At 30.6% G+C, this 15,959-nt stretch overlaps 4 protein-coding genes across 5 annotated transcripts; 3 read left to right on the top strand and 1 right to left on the bottom strand.

Annotated features, from left to right (window-relative positions):
* Positions 1-538: 538 nt before the first annotated feature.
* On the top strand, positions 539-2,151 carry LOC124823322 (peroxidase P7-like). Its single transcript, XM_047295512.2, has 4 exons — positions 539-819; positions 897-1,088; positions 1,187-1,352; positions 1,630-2,151. Exons 1-4 carry the CDS (start codon positions 607-609, stop codon positions 2,013-2,015), a joined length of 957 nt encoding a protein of 318 aa, XP_047151468.1. The 5' UTR covers positions 539-606; the 3' UTR covers positions 2,016-2,151.
* Positions 2,152-2,424: 273 nt separating this feature from the next.
* On the bottom strand, positions 2,425-3,769 carry LOC124823372 (sororin-like protein). Its single transcript, XM_047295564.2, has 4 exons — positions 3,570-3,769; positions 3,211-3,334; positions 2,992-3,067; positions 2,425-2,817 (listed from the first exon to the last, which is right to left on the bottom strand). The coding sequence occupies exons 1-4, from the start codon at positions 3,676-3,678 to the stop codon at positions 2,671-2,673; spliced, it is 456 nt and encodes a 151-aa protein (XP_047151520.1). The 5' UTR covers positions 3,679-3,769; the 3' UTR covers positions 2,425-2,670.
* A 3,524-nt stretch (positions 3,770-7,293) lies between these two features.
* On the top strand, positions 7,294-8,061 carry LOC124823312 (uncharacterized). The gene is made up of 3 exons (XM_047295501.2): positions 7,294-7,428; positions 7,535-7,628; positions 7,735-8,061. The coding sequence occupies exons 1-3, from the start codon at positions 7,380-7,382 to the stop codon at positions 7,889-7,891; spliced, it is 300 nt and encodes a 99-aa protein (XP_047151457.1). The 5' UTR covers positions 7,294-7,379; the 3' UTR covers positions 7,892-8,061.
* Positions 8,062-11,648: 3,587 nt separating this feature from the next.
* On the top strand, positions 11,649-13,035 carry LOC124823313 (BTB/POZ domain-containing protein At3g56230). 2 transcript variants are annotated; one of them, XM_047295502.2, is made up of 3 exons: positions 11,649-11,985; positions 12,063-12,259; positions 12,404-13,035. In XM_047295502.2, the coding sequence occupies exons 1-3, from the start codon at positions 11,742-11,744 to the stop codon at positions 12,845-12,847; spliced, it is 885 nt and encodes a 294-aa protein (XP_047151458.1). In that variant the 5' UTR covers positions 11,649-11,741; the 3' UTR covers positions 12,848-13,035. The 2 variants fall into 2 exon arrangements, with proteins under 2 accessions (XP_047151458.1, XP_047151459.1); XM_047295503.2 differs by having other exon boundaries at positions 11,655-11,990; positions 12,083-12,259.
* The last annotated feature ends 2,924 nt before the right edge of the window (positions 13,036-15,959 follow it).

Below are 15,959 nucleotides of genomic sequence, written 5' to 3'. Positions count from 1 at the left end.
AATATATTTAAAGTTAAAATTTAAGATAAATTTATAAGTTTTTAATGTTTCACATAACGTAAATAATATATATGTATATCATATTTAAATTAAAGTTGGTTCTATATATATTTTTCTAACGTTACCATTTCTAAACTTTTTGGTCAAAAAATAAACTTACTGTTTCTAAACTTTATTCCATCAACTTAATGGTGGGTGTATACCGGGGCTTTTGACTATGGTTAAAATACATGTTACTGTTTCTTATCATTTCAGAAAAAACAATGGAAACCAAACCTTCGAAATTAATCTAGTTAACCATTGTCTGAAGCCACAGATCCTACCTTCAAAATCTAATCCATTTTTTTTCATATTATATTTACTTGAGTAATATATGAAAAAAAATAAGGATAAGGATTGTGTACATGACTCTTTTACTGCAAGGAACCCATTCCTTTAATCATGGCCGAAAAGAAAAAGGAAGTTACGTACATAACATACATCAGCTTTAACATGAAAGGAAAAGCTAGAAGTAATTTTACTTTCATGTGACCAATTTTATCCTACATGTTGCTATTAGAAGCGAAGACACAAATTATTGGGTTTATGTGTACTCCGAAAGTTTAGATGGCTTCTTACTATTTTCTTTTGTTTGTTCTTGTAGCTGTTACAGCAGTGTCTGAAGCAGATGCCGAAAAGAAGTTATCCCCGGACTTCTACACTAGCAGCTGCCCAAAGCTGTTGCCTATAGTGAAAAAAGGAGTCATAAAAGGCATTAAAGATGAAACTCGCATAGGAGCTTCCTTACTCAGATTGCATTTCCATGACTGCTTTGTAAACGTGAGTATATACATTAATTTCTGGTCACTGTAGTCTTCTCCTTTGCTTAATTTGGCGTTACTTAACGCAATGATCAGGGTTGTGATGCGACGATACTGTTGGATGATACAAGCAATTTCATAGGAGAGAAAACGGCAGCACCTAACAATAATTCAGCAAGAGGGTTCGACGTGATCGATGACATTAAAGCCAAGGTGGAGAAATCATGCCCCCGGGTTGTTTCCTGCGCTGATATTCTCGCTCTGGCTGCTCGAGACTCTGTTGTTTATGTAATAACCGGTCCTAGTAGTATTAATACTAAGACCCTTAAAATATAAAAACCGAAAACATTTGCTATTGATGGGGTAATATGTGTTGAAATTTACAGTTAGGGGGACCATCGTGGAAAGTAGGCTTGGGGAGAAGGGATTCAATCACAGCTAGCAGAGCTGATGCCAATAACTCCATTCCTGCGCCCTTTCTCAATTTAACCGATCTCAAAACGATTTTCGCCAACCACGGGCTCTCTGTGAAGAACTTGGTGGCTCTTTCAGGTACCATATGCTAAACACGTTAAATTATACATGTATCAAGTCTGATCAAGACCAGGTTGGGTACTAAATAAATGCTTTGTCAAGAAAATTTCTAGGCTATTTTAGATTGAAATAGAATGAGAGAAGTTGTGAGTGTTAATTAAGAGGCTTGCTTGCTCTACCTACTTATTGCCAGAAAATGACCGCTCTTTTTGTTCAGAAGTTTTTTCTTGGAAGAAGATTTTGACATGCTATGCCTAAGAAATGCTTCAATTCACTTGACTACCTTAAATAACAGGTGCGCATACTCTTGGTCTTGCCAGATGTTTAACATTCCGAGCCCATATCTTCAATGATTCCAACATTGATGCCTCCTTTGCCAAGTCCCTACAAAGCAAGTGCCCCATAAGTGGAAATGACGATTTACTTGCACCCCTTGACCTTCGAACTCCTACCCATTTCGATAATCTATACTTCAAAAACATACTGGCTAAAAGGGGCCTTCTTCATTCTGACCAGGAGCTGCTCAACGGCGGTTCCACCGGTAAACTGGTGAAGAAATACGCTACTGACACAGTTGCCTTCTTTAAAGCCTTCGCCAAGGGCATGGTCAAAATGAGCAATATCAAGCCTCTAACAGGAAGCGAGGGGCAGATCAGAATCAATTGCCGAAAAGTCTCTTAACATTAGTCAACAATGCGTACCCATACATACATGTATAATGATTTCCTTCCAAAGTTATGTATTCTCTGGCTGTCAAGCTACCTGGTTTATCATCAATAAACTACCTCATTTTATATGACTTTTTTAAGCTTCCTACTTTCCCTGACAACATATTCGACCAGTAGAACCTGCAATTTCCACGATCATGAAGAAGTGACGTAAAAATAATGCCATCGATGCCAATCCATAAATTTGTTTGTACTCAAATACGGTATTTCGATCCTATAACTGATCCAGGAATGCAACTAGATGAGATTAAACAGTTGTCAAGTTAAAATTCCAGAAGATCTATATGTATATATTATAGCTCAGAAGAATCATCTATGTAAAAAAAGGCAAGTCATATCCAATCACAAATTCTTGAATTGTTAGAATACTGAAAAATCTTCCAGGAGAAATTATCAAAAGTGAAAAGAAAAATTCCAAGGCTAATTAACATGTTAATTATAATTGGTTTGGGTCAAACACCTTTTCTTTGATTTGAAAATTGGGAAGACTGTCATGAACTTACTGTATCACATCTATACATTAACCTGGTTACATCACATTTTCATTATAACCAAAACAAGGATTAAGAGTCTCAAGCTGTGAGTCCTACTGCTGCTCTACGTTCCTCTTAATCCAGTTCATGAACAGATTCAACCTCCTCTTCTGGTAGTTCAAATTGATCAACCTCTTTAAAGTAAGCATTCTGTTTTTCAATATAATCTTGAAGTTGGGCATCTTTGGACACATCTTCTTCATACGACACAGCGCGCTTCTTCTGGAAACTCAGCAGATATCATCAAACACTTGTTGAGCAAATTATCCATTAAGAACCATATAAAATTCACCATTCATGTAAACTAATCCAAGGACGATTAATTACACCACACTCAACTATACCCTACAAATCTGCAGAACCATCATAGACAGAGTGTATTTTAAAAATCTATACCTTCTTGCAAGAAACTGTTAAAATCCTAGCTTTAGGTAGACCCAAACCTTCAAGTTCTACTTCATCACTTTTGTCCCTGTTTGGAAGGAAAAAAACTCGGATGACAAACGAGTAATTATAGAAAAAAAGACGAGAGAGTAATAATTGCACTCGGTTCCCTTACGTATTGTAAAATTGAACCTAACATGACTTAAAACAGATAATAGTATTACTAGTTACCGAATCTTGGAGATTTTTGAATTGGCTATTGCCTTTTTTGCATTCCTTTTCTTTTCATTCAAAGTATGTATTCGGGTGCAGAATGCTGAAATTGGCTCAGAAACATCAAGGCCAACAACAGTACCTGAAATCAAAGCACGAAATCACCGTGTCGTCTAAAAGTAAGGAACAGATATGGTTAACACTGGTATTAAGCTATAATTATTGGGTTGACGTGACCAAAATCGATGCAAAATTGGAACACGGGTTACGAGAGCATAAACGATTGATTATACAGAGTAAGAAAAGTTCAACGTGAAATTTAGACGCAAAGGAAAAATGCAAAGGTAATGTATGAGATTGCATAAAAATGAAAGTACCGCGTCTGGCGTCGATTGAGAAGGAGGAAGAAGATGATGGAAGGAGGTTGGAAATGGTGAGATCGGAAAGAGGCTTTCGTTTTCTTTCCCTACCATCAGCGTTTTTCATTTCGACGATTGAGTTTCTGAGAGCGTGAAAATCACTCACTCCCACTTCTCGTGCTTTTTGCTGTTATATTCTTCTCTCTCATGGCGGGAAATGACAGTTGGAAAACAACCATTTGCTAATGCCGTTTCCATGAATTATCTTTCAATACCGTTTTAAATGTGTCTATAGGAGTTATTTGAGTTCAAATTGATTTTCATGTAAAGTTTAATCCAAAGAAGAAGGGTCTGGAAATTTTTCAATTCAATGTAAAAGCTGTGTTGTATTCTTTTTAGTTATATATATAGCACACACATATAATGTATCCTTTTGATTCTAAAAATATTAGATATCAATTATTTATTTTTATGCACATTTAAGAGAAAAAATAAACCACAATATAATAAATTTTGCAATTAAATATTTTTTATAATTTCAAAATAAAAAGATAATTTTTTTAATTTAAAAGATTAAATTTCAGTTACTTTAATTTCATAAACTAATTTTATGTTACTCATCAGATCTCATAACGATAATAAATTCCTAAAATGGTTATATTAATTAATGGACCATATATACGCTTTTAGCTTGTTTTGTCTCAATTTTAATATGCATCACATGATAGAAAAGGAAAATTTGAATAAAGCAGTATTTGTTTTTTTAAAACTAAGAAATAAAAAGTAACCACATTTAAAAGACAAAAAGCGTATAAAAATAAAAATAAACCTTCAATATGTTTGCGCAAATATTCCAATTGATTTAAAAAAAAAAGTGCTTTTCCGAAGCAGCTTTTAGAGATAAATTTTATTTATAGATTTGGAACAGTGTAATTGGACCCTGTAAAGCTAGTAATAGCACATGAAGTGCAATACTAAGATATTTGTTTAGTCTTCCTGATCCAATGCTTCTTTTAGCCTTATAAAATATTTTAGTAAAGAATAATTTAATTAAATGATTTTCTAATGATAAAAATATTAAAGGATTAATTTAGTATTTAAATTGATGTTAAAGAGTGTCTAAAGTTACATACTTTTAGAAACTAATGATACTTTATACTTTTAACCGATGTGTATTTAAATCACATCGCGGTGACATTACACGTATGAATATTCAATAACTATTTTGTAACAGAAATTAAAGTTCTATTGTACGTCATTTATTATACTTAAATTTATTACAAATGTAACGAAACTATTTAGCATTTATAGATTTCTTCTTTGGTTGCTTTTATTGGTAGAAATTTTACTCATCAAATAAGTTTAAATTTAAATATTCGCAGACACAAAGGAAATAATACGTATCATATGAGTGTAAATATTAATCTTCTTACCATTGATAATGATTATCTATGCATAAAATCTAAATATAATTGTTTCATATTTTTGAACTTTAAGTGTATTAATTTTAATTTTATTTTAAATATGTTGTCCTTTTTTAGTTTAATAACTTACTTTTTAATTGTCCTGTATTTGTGAACGCATTGATTGAAAAACAAAATTGTATATAGATTTAAGGAAGTTGAATTTAAAATTTGGTAAAATTAAGTTTGTTATTTGAGTTTAAGATTAGACGACTTAAATATATTTTGATAATAAGAATTTTGTGTGAAGTTTTAAGTTACATATTTAGTATAATTCAATACAACTCTTTAATTTATATATAGAGATGGAATAAGAAGATTCATCGTGCTAAATTTTTTTTATTGTTGTTAAGGATCTGGTCACAAATGGGTTGATATTAAAGTTAAAAGAAGTAAGCTATTTATTTTTTAAAAAATTAAATAATTTTGTAAGATGATGATAACATGATTTTAAAATTAAACAGAAACTAGTCATGATTCTATTAGAATTTCTAGCTAAAATTCCAACTATCTAATTCATCCATTTACACCAAATTTATTATTTAGGTATTTTAGTACCAAACTATTTGTTTATATTTTTTTTATCCAATTAACATAAATTCAATTATTTAATTTGAGAAATAAACACAATAAATTATTCTAGTTCAAAATATGATTGGAATTCGAATAAATTTAATATTTTTTATTCACTTCTTAATATTTCATTTTTTAGTAGTATGATACACAAATCTCTATCATGATTTTTTTATTGTTATCTTGGATTTTTTTTCGGCATTTACTAACATTCACATAATATATGCAGGTTAATATAGTTTTCAATCATCTTAAATGTTCCAATACATGAATCATCATTATGACATGTCTTTCAATCTTTATAGTAATTTTTTTTTCCATTATTAATATTTCTCTATTTCTATTAAATATTTTTTCAACCACATAAAATATATTCGCAAACTTCTATAATAAATATCTTTTAATAAAATAAGTACACAAGCAGCCATCAACCGTGCGTAGGCACGATTAAAACTAGTTTAAAAATCAAATGCGTAAGTCAATTTTATATAAATAAAAACATTAAATATTTTTTAAATTAATAAAAAAAAAACAAAAAAAATATTAAGATAAAATTAAAGATATGAAAAGAAGTAACAAGGGATTCAAAAATTAAAAAGTACTTGAAAACATGATTTAAAAAAATAAAAAACACGAAAAAACACTGGAACGCCACTAAGAAAATGTACTTACGATTTTTAAAAAATTAAAGAAAATATCAAAGAAGTGCTAAAAGGTATCACTTTAAAAAATTATTGATAAAAAAATAAAGTATGGCTTAAAGAACCATTGATCTCTAAAAAATATGTTATCAAGATTTTTAATTTGTAGAAAAAAATTAACAAGCATTTAATTAACATGGAATAAAAAACAGTCTCAAATGCAGCGGAAACATGTGGTACGACATAAAATATTACTTAAAACTAGTGAAATAAATTCATATAACATCACACAACGTAATATCAGTTACTTCTCTCCCAATAAAAAGTAATAAACTTTAAATTGTTAAACGATTAGAGCTATCTTAAATATTTTACATACGACAATCAATTTACCTCTTACTAAAAAATACAACTGATCTCTCTGTCCTTTTGCCAATTACGATAAAGCTTTTTGATTCTCGCAATATATCTTTCAAAGTATATGTTTCTAAATAAACATATTTTATACTAAACGGTCAAGTGATTTTCGTAGGCTTTTTAATAAATTTAGAACTCGTTATCAATAGGCCTTCGATCCTCATCAGGAGCTAAAAAAACACAATTACTTAAAAAATCTCTTGGTATAAGTAACATTAAAGAGTATTTAAAAAATATTAATAAAAAATATTAATTCCTTTCAGCTTAGAAAAGTGATAGTTCATGTTTTTGTCAATAATCTCTACTTAAGTAATGTTTGTCATGAATTGTTGCAGTGCGATGATGATACAAGCGGTTTCATGGAGCCTCTGTATCAGCACCACTGATCCGGGTAAAACAAAACCCGTTGGCTCCCTCTGCATGCCACATGATTGTAATAAAGCAAATCAATAGAATGAGGAAAAAGTGGATGCACAGAACAAAACCACCATAAATAAGCCTCCAGTTTAACTCAATTCCACGTTCCAATCTCCAATAAAACAGCCAAAACCCCACAAAACCCATGGGCCAACCCAAGCACCAAAACCAAAGTCACAGATTTCAACGTCACCCTCACCCACCCTTCTATAAATATTCTCCCTTCCCCTCACACCATTCATCACCTTCACTGCTATACTTCCTCAGACACACTTCCCAGATCAAGAACAGAGCACCACCATCATATCAAACACAGCATGGAGGCAGTTCAGTCATGGGTTTCAGAGCACAAGCTCACCACCATTGGTAAGTACTTACACAAATGCCAAAAAATTCACCTTTAAAACTAGTTTATTGCATGATCTCATCTCATATAAAAGATTATCAAACTTTAAAGAAATTGGTCTTACAGGAGCACTCTGGGCATCTGGAATCGGAGCATCACTTGTGACTTATTCATGCAAAAAGACACCTTTGAAGCCTAGTCTCAGGCTTATCCATGCCAGGTACATATATACCTTTCTCAGAAAAGTTTAACTTAATGATAACAAACATGTGAATAATGTTGTAATAATATTGTAAGTGTAATTAATGAATGATATGGTTTCGCAGGATGCATGCTCAGGCGCTAACTTTGGCAGTGTTGTCTGGTGCAGCTGCTTACCATTATTATGAGAAAGGTTCTCTTCAGCCAAAACCAGTGGCAGATAATATTCCTGCCACCAATTTCAACCATCTTGTCGAATATGAAATTCACTGTCCTTTCTAAACTAAAAACAATAGGGATCATGCCATTGAGATGTCCTTTATTAAGTTATTGCTATTTCCTAGAATGAATGTTCTCCGGAACAACTTGCTTGTGTTTGTTCGGAGAAGTTTTATGAGAAGTGTAGTGTATATAAACAAGTTTTATGAGAAGTTTCAGCTTGATTTGCATTATTCATATAAAGTCTATTATTATTAGAAAAGAAAAAGAAAGTGAAGTTATGCAAAATGCTGAACCTTATCTATTCTGTATTGAAATCTTACACGTGACTCGCACTTAATGGTTTCTTTTTCTTTTTCTTTTTCTAGTATAACGTGTTTCTGGTTATGCGGGTAAAACAAGGCTAATTAGTAATTAATAAGTATAAGACTATTTTAACATTTGTTTTAAACTAATTTCAGTATAAAAAAAATTAGTTTCTAGCGTTTATTGATATACTTTAATTTACTATAGTACTAATGAAAATTCTCCTCAGACCACATAAATGTGGATAATTAATGGAGTTTCATTTTATATTCACATCACAATTTAAACTTAGGCTGGATCAAACGATTTTGGTTTTCTTTAAAAGAAAAAAGAAATAAGCATTTATATTCAAAAAATGAAATCCAGAAAACAGGATCTACAATTTTACCTGAAGAGAACACTATCCCTCCAACAGGTTTGAAAGAAAGAGTTTTAGCAATACATAATTTAACACGTATAAATATTAAAAATAAAAAAAATGAAAAGGAATGTGTTGAAAAGTCAAGAATGGTCTTCTCCCTCTCCACTCTAGTAAATTTTTAATAAAAATACCCTCAACAAAAATTAAATCTTACCTTATCTTGTTTTAGTTAGGTAGTTTACCACCTTACCGTTATTTTTTTTAATTAATATTCATTTATTATATCTTCTTAATTTATTAGATGTGCATGTGTGTTAACATGAAAAAAAAATTAAAAGTGAAACATGTTATCATTCTAAAAAATATAACAAAAATATGTCATTCCAAACATGTTTCAAATTATTTTAGAGTAATATGAAAAAGTGCATTTAAATTAGGTTTAATTAAATTTTGAGTTGAATTGAGTCTTTATTAAATTTTGATGATTTATTGAGTCATTAAATTTTTAAACTTCTCAATCTAATTCTTAAGAGTTAGATTTTTTTTTTGTCTTGCTTATTTGCTGCATAATATTTTTTTTCACAAGATGATAATGACGATATTTTTATAAAACATTCATAATATTTAACGAAATTCTTTTAAAATTTATTAAAGTTATAAAATTATAACATATAAAATAAAAAAAAATTATAAAATATAAAATCACAAATTCTTTATTTTTTACTTACTATGTTTAGGGATTATTCTCTTCTAATCCATTACAAATGTTATCGTGAATTCCTTATTATTAATTACAGTTAGAAAATTCTATTTATATGTACTTTAGTTGTTTAAATTTCTTATTAATCCTTTAATCTATTTCTAAATTTTGTGTCAATGTTGTCTTGTTGTTATAATTATCCCTAGTAACAAAGGGTGACAATATGAGTCTATGTAATCATTTAGACTTGGTCTTCAAAATACAGGTCAGATTGGTTTGTCTCTCTTAAAAACATGAATTTAATTGTTTAGTTTGTTTTATATAGTTCTTGGCTCTTGGCTTGCAGGTTATAGGTCGATATTTTTTTATTATTATTTTTTATGATAGAATCTTTAATGTCATATAAATAGAAAATTTTTAATACATTCACAAAATTAAGAAGTACTTTGAAAAAATAATGATAGATTGATAATCCTACATTTTCATCATCGCAAGAATTCTTGAAATTTTAACAAATTTATTTTAATAAAAATTTAATTAAGATTATTAAAACTTATGAAATATTTAAAATTTAATCAAGTTATTTTGTCAGAAAAATTGTATTTTACACTACGAGTAGTTGAGCAAAAGTAAGAGAATTACATGCGTAACCCGCAAGTTTACATTTTTACATTTCACTGCAAGTTTTTCATGCATGACTCTCACAACTCATTATCTAAACAAAAGTGGCTGTCTTCTTTCATCTGATAAATTTTTTTCTTCACTTGTATGTAATCATGGTTTAATAATGAAATATATATATATATATATATATATATATATATATATATATATATATATATATATATATATATATATATATATATATATATTTCATTATTAAACAATTGTTTTTATTTTTCCACTTAGATGATCACATGTTACAACGAATTGACTCATTATTTATTTCATTGTTTATCTGAATTCTTGTTTAAAAAATATATGTGAGTTTTTTAAAAATAGATAATTTATAAATTTTAAAATAAAATTACAAAAAATTATAAATATAATGTAATACATTAAATCTAAATTAAATTTTAATTTTAATTAAATTTAACATAATAAAATATAAAATAAATTTTAATTTTACACATAATAAATACATGTAGAAACTAGTCATATGATGTCAGCAGTTATCTTTTTATAAGAGAATATTAAATTATCTTTTTATAAGTGAATATTAAATTATTTGTTATCTATTAGTTACAAATATCCATTGAAAATATCTATCTACTATCATAAATGATTTTATCCATAAATATCCATACATATTTGATATCTTTATCATTATTAACATGTCTATATTCCTTTCATCCTAACACTCAACATAAGAAAGGTAGGTTTGTTAATTATTAAGCACATTACAAGCTGTATTTTATCATAATTTTTTTAGTTTAAGTTTTAGGTGACAAAAAGAGAGTTTTATGATAGACTAATCCAATATAAATAAAATAGTTTTTCTAAAAAATACCAGTATTTTATTTTTTTTTAAATGTCAACTAAGAGGAGTTTAAAGGAGAAAAAAATATTATTTGGGAAGATAAATTATTTTGTGAAATTATTATACATAAATGAGACGAGGAAAAAATAGAAAATTTTAAAATAAAATTTAGACAAAAATAAATAATTCTTTTACCATTATCATAAAATTTAATAATGACAATATATTCTAGAACTTAGTAATATACTCTTAATACAGGTTGTTTAATGTTCGAAAAAAACATATTTACTTGTCATTATTTGACTTAAAATTTGGATGACAATTAATGATATGAAAATTTGATTTATAAGTTTCTACAAAAATCAACATCATAATAAAAACAAAGGACCCAAAAACATATAAAACTACAAAAACATAAGAAGTAGCTAGTGGTGAGTTATTGCTCTAATTTATAGCTGATGCTGAATTCATTAATCCTTCATGCTGTTGTTGTACCAAATACATAACCAATGACCATGATGCATCGACCAATTAATCATGTCATCTAATAATGTTCCTTCCAGCTTTGTGTATTACCTAAATATCCAGGCTGGCCTTAAACTATATGGTTGACATTAAACTAATCTTAATATCAATAATTAACCATGGTTACATACAAAGGTAGTTAGAGGAATGGACTTTGCTTTGCTCATTTCTGCTGTTGTGTGGTTGGAAAGTCTTCTCCTCGCTAACTGCATAATTCTTTTTGCTAAGTACTTTACTTAACACTACTCTAAAGAGATAGCCTACCAAACATCCATCTTCCCAGTTTTACACCTTCCTCTACTAATCCACAAGAAGAAAATGATGGGACATCTACACATACTTTTGAGGTTACATCCAACCTAATATATATACTTTTTTAATCATTCAAAAGCTTAATAAATGTATACCACAGACTTATCATATGCAGATTGAATTTGATTATATAATAATGGAAGTGATGTATATCTTCTAAATGAATTGGACATGAGGCTTCCATCATTCATTATGATGGGTCCAATCCAAGCAACGCATTATATAAAGAATGGAAGAAGAGAATATCTTCTTCATCTTTCTGCTGCGATTTAAGAAGGCAGAGGACATGGATTGTTGTGTGTGTACAACTATGCCACTCATACTAAGGCCTCCGAGGAATACAATATGTGGAGCATGTTACGAAGGAGTGAGGAGCATAATCAACATGATGAGCAATTTCGAAACTGAGAAAGTAAAACCAGTAGTGGCCAATCCAAATCCAAACCCTTCTCCAGTTTCACGAAGAAATTCGAGTAAGGCAAGCTCTGATTCATTGCTTCTTCAAACGTTTGATTAAAAAAACAACAACTGTATTAGTTAACACGTGTAGATTATTCTTTCTCTCTGCAGACACTCGATGATTGTATAAGATGGTGTTCAGAGCATTTAGAACAGTTTAATCAGCAGAAGGAAGACTTGGTTTTTCTGAGAGGCTTTGTTGCAGCCTTCAAAGAACAGATTCACACAGATATATTGGTCATTCCAGGCAGACACGGTCCACCTATACCAGCACATAAGTCCGTTTTGGTAAGCTCTTTTTTAAGTAATTTAAGATTATTGATGCAATTTCTTCGTTGTACCAAACATCTAAAACCTATTTGTTTCATTTAGAAAACACAAAACTGTATGATTGTAATTAGCAGGTGATAAGAGCATGTTATAATGTTACAGGCTGCAAGATCAGAGATATTTAAGAACATGCTAGAGTGCGATGAATGCAAAGAAGCACCGAGTAAGAGCATAACTATACCCGATGTGAAGCACGAAGAATTAGAGTGTCTTCTTGAGTTTCTGTACAATGGAAGCTTGGGTGAGGAAAAATTGGAGAAACATGTGTACGCGCTGTCACAAGCAGCGGATAAGTACGTGATCCCACATTTGCTGAAACACTGCGAACGGTACCTGCTGAGTTCGCTAAGCACTTGCAATGCCCTTGAGACACTGGAGATTGCGGACATTTGTTCCAACCAGAAGTTGAAGGAGACAACCTTGGATTTCTTGGTTAAGAACATTGACCGTGTTGTGTCATCACCTAAATTTGAAGCTTTTGTTCACAGGAGCCCACACCTCACCGTGCAACTAGTTACAATGGCCTTTGCCAATGCTGCTAAATAATCAATTTCTCTCCTAGTTTAAGAGCTACCAATGCTTTATTTTTTCAATTTAGTAATTTATTTATTGCTCAACCCTATAAACCATATCTCTTAGCAGATTACTATAATTCATGAGTTTCTTCTCATCAATTTAAAGCAGCTCTCGCATTTACTTTTTTAAGTGAATAATATATAATTTTTTTTATATTATATTATCTTTTTCTTCCAAAAAAATATATCATAACAAATTATCGTTATCATATATGGTGAATTATTAAATTTTATGATAATTTCTTATTGATTGACAGCGTAACTTTTTTAACAATGAGTATTTTTTTTAGTTTGCCTTTCATGTTTCCGTAATTGAGAAAATCACACGCCAATAAAAAGAAGGCAATCAAACACAGAAAAAGAATATCGATATATTATTTTTAATTTTAAAAACAATAAACAAGGCAGGTTACTTGAATTGAATTCGTCTCGCTAATAATGCATGCCTAACTTCTTTGGGTGTTGCTCTCTCCACCCCCACACGTCTCTTCCTCCACCTCCCCTTTACTATTTTGCCCCTTCCTCCACCTTTCCTTTACTATTTTGCCCCTCAGTAAAATTTTATTTTTAAAATTGTTGTTTTTTAATTTTATTCATTTATAACATATTTCACTGATAACCTACGTAGTTTCTTGTATGAGTAAAATATTTTTCTACAAAGCTTGGTGATCGTGAAAAGAATTATCAAACAATCTTCTTCTTGTTCTCGGTGCAGTACGTGGTGCAGTGCGTTTATGGTGTAGTGTCCTTGTCGTGGTTCCTCTCCAGGTACGTAGTCATAATCCTTCCAATAATCCTAAACCCTAAATCCTTCCCATACTTCCAATAATCCTTTTAATATCCAAGCCTATAATCCTTGCATGAGCCGCAAAACGTAGTAAAATAAAAACGAAACGTAAAAGGAACACTGCCTATGGACGGATGACATCCTTCAACGGATGTCAACATCCGTTTAAGGCAAAACGGATGTCGACATCCGTTTAAGGCAAAACGGATGTCGACATCCGTTTTGCCTTCAACGGATGTTGACATCCGTTGAAGGATGTCATCCGTCCAGAGGCAGTGTTCCTTTTACGTTTCGTTTTTATTTTATTTGTTTATTTTATTTACAGTAATTTATATTTAAATTTATAATTTTAAATGTTATATATGGTTAGTTTTTAAACGTAATAATTTTGTTAAAATATGAATTTGTTAAAATATGAATTTGTTATAGGTGGAGAAGAAGCTTAACGGAAGAGAGAAAGGTAAACGAAAATGGAAGAGAGGAAGAGGTACAGAGGGAAGTAAATAAGAAGTTTTAAATAAATTAAAATATTAAAATAATAAAAATAAAAAATTTTAACTTTTGAGGATATAATTGTCATTTTAGAAGGATATAATTGGCATTTTAGAAAATTGGGGAGGTGGAGGAAGAGACGTGTGGGGGTGGAGGGAGTAACACCCAACTTCTTTTTTATTCCATTTTTGTAAGTTATAAATCTTATTCTGTTTGGTGTGTCCAGTGGCCTCATTTAAGAAGGACAGCTTCTTTCTGCACCTCCCTTTTTTCTTCCTGCATCCCATAGACATGAGGAAATCCCAATTGTACCCTCTTCTTTCCATGTCACTAGCCGGCTGCACCTCTTTCGGTCTCTGCACCTCCAACCACGGCGCATCTCCAACCGTGACGCACCTCCAGAATTTTTTTATAATTTTAATGAAGAGTGACTTGGATTTTAGATTTTAGGGCTGAAGAAAGAAAAACGGGAGGCGCAGAAAGAAACACCCTTTAACAATATCTGACTCAACCAGTATTAAGCTCTCCAAAGCAATCTGGACTTTGGTTTTTGTCGTATTTGAATATATTCTACTTTTTGTAAAATTAGTACATTTTTATTTTATTTTCTGTAATTCTTTTTATAAAATTTCGATTAAAATTTTATATGTAAATTTTATTTTAATTATTTTAAAATATATTTTTTGTTTATTTTTATTCTTTCAAAATTTTATATCACTATTTTTAATTTTTAATATTAATTTTAAGATAAAGGGGTAATATTTAAACTTTATAAGTTTAAATTTTTTAAATGATTCATGCTGATATTATATTATTATTTATCAGATAAATTGATCATTTAATCTTTTATTTAACACGTACATATAATACAAGAAGTAAAAATAACATTCCTCAATTTAGAGAAAATAAGAACAATTTTATTCAATAAAAACCAAAATAAAAACTATCTAATTCTGTAAGAATTAAAGATGTGCAGTATGCTTTCCCAGCACCACCAGGCTGAGCGGTTGACAACCAGATCGACCATCAAACTAAGCGACCGACCACCAAGCCGACCATCCAGGTCGACCACCCAGACCAAACATATGGTTTGATTATAAACAATAATAACTCATTAAGTCCCTAAAGCAAATTAATGTATGATTGGTCCGTCATTAGGCCAACAAAAGGTAGAGGTTCATCACGACTAGTATAAATAAGGTCTTAGGTATGACTTTGATATCACAATGCACAATATACCTGCATTACTTGTTTTGCCAACCGCTCGGTTACTTTACTAACTTAAGCATCGGAGGTATCCGTCCACACAGTTTGGACAAGAAGGAGGGAGAACGAACACGGTAACTTGGAGGAAGGAGGACCATCAGGGAGCCCGTCGAGCCTACGTGTCAACTGGACGACCACTAAGGAGTCCATCCATCCTACTTGTCAATTGAACGACCACTAGGGAGCCCGTTTGGCCTACCTATCAACTGAAAGACCACTAGGTAGTTCGTCTAACCTTTGAGACAAATTGGAATACTTTGAGTATGGAGTTCAACCCTATCCCTAAAACAAAAGACATGTTAAATTTTGATTTTTTTAATCGAATAACACATAACCTTTTTTTCTTTTCATTTTCATTCCCTTTCAATCTCTTTCTTAAACTAAGTGAGAGCCATGCAAAGTGTGTTTATATGATTTATAACATGGCCGTGTTACATCTAAGTTGGTAAACACCAAGATAATACCATCAGCAAATTAGATGTGAACTTCTGTTGAAGAAGACATAATCAAGCGTGCATGCATGCAATAATAAACATAC

The sequence above is a fragment of the Vigna umbellata genome, chromosome 5, assembly GCF_029865625.1.
Source record: "Vigna umbellata cultivar VRB3 chromosome 5, Vumbellata_1.0, whole genome shotgun sequence".
Lineage (NCBI taxonomy): Eukaryota > Viridiplantae > Streptophyta > Magnoliopsida > Fabales > Fabaceae > Vigna > Vigna umbellata.
The sequence above is the reverse complement of the archived record's forward strand: the minus strand, read 5'-3'. Positions and strand labels throughout refer to the sequence as shown.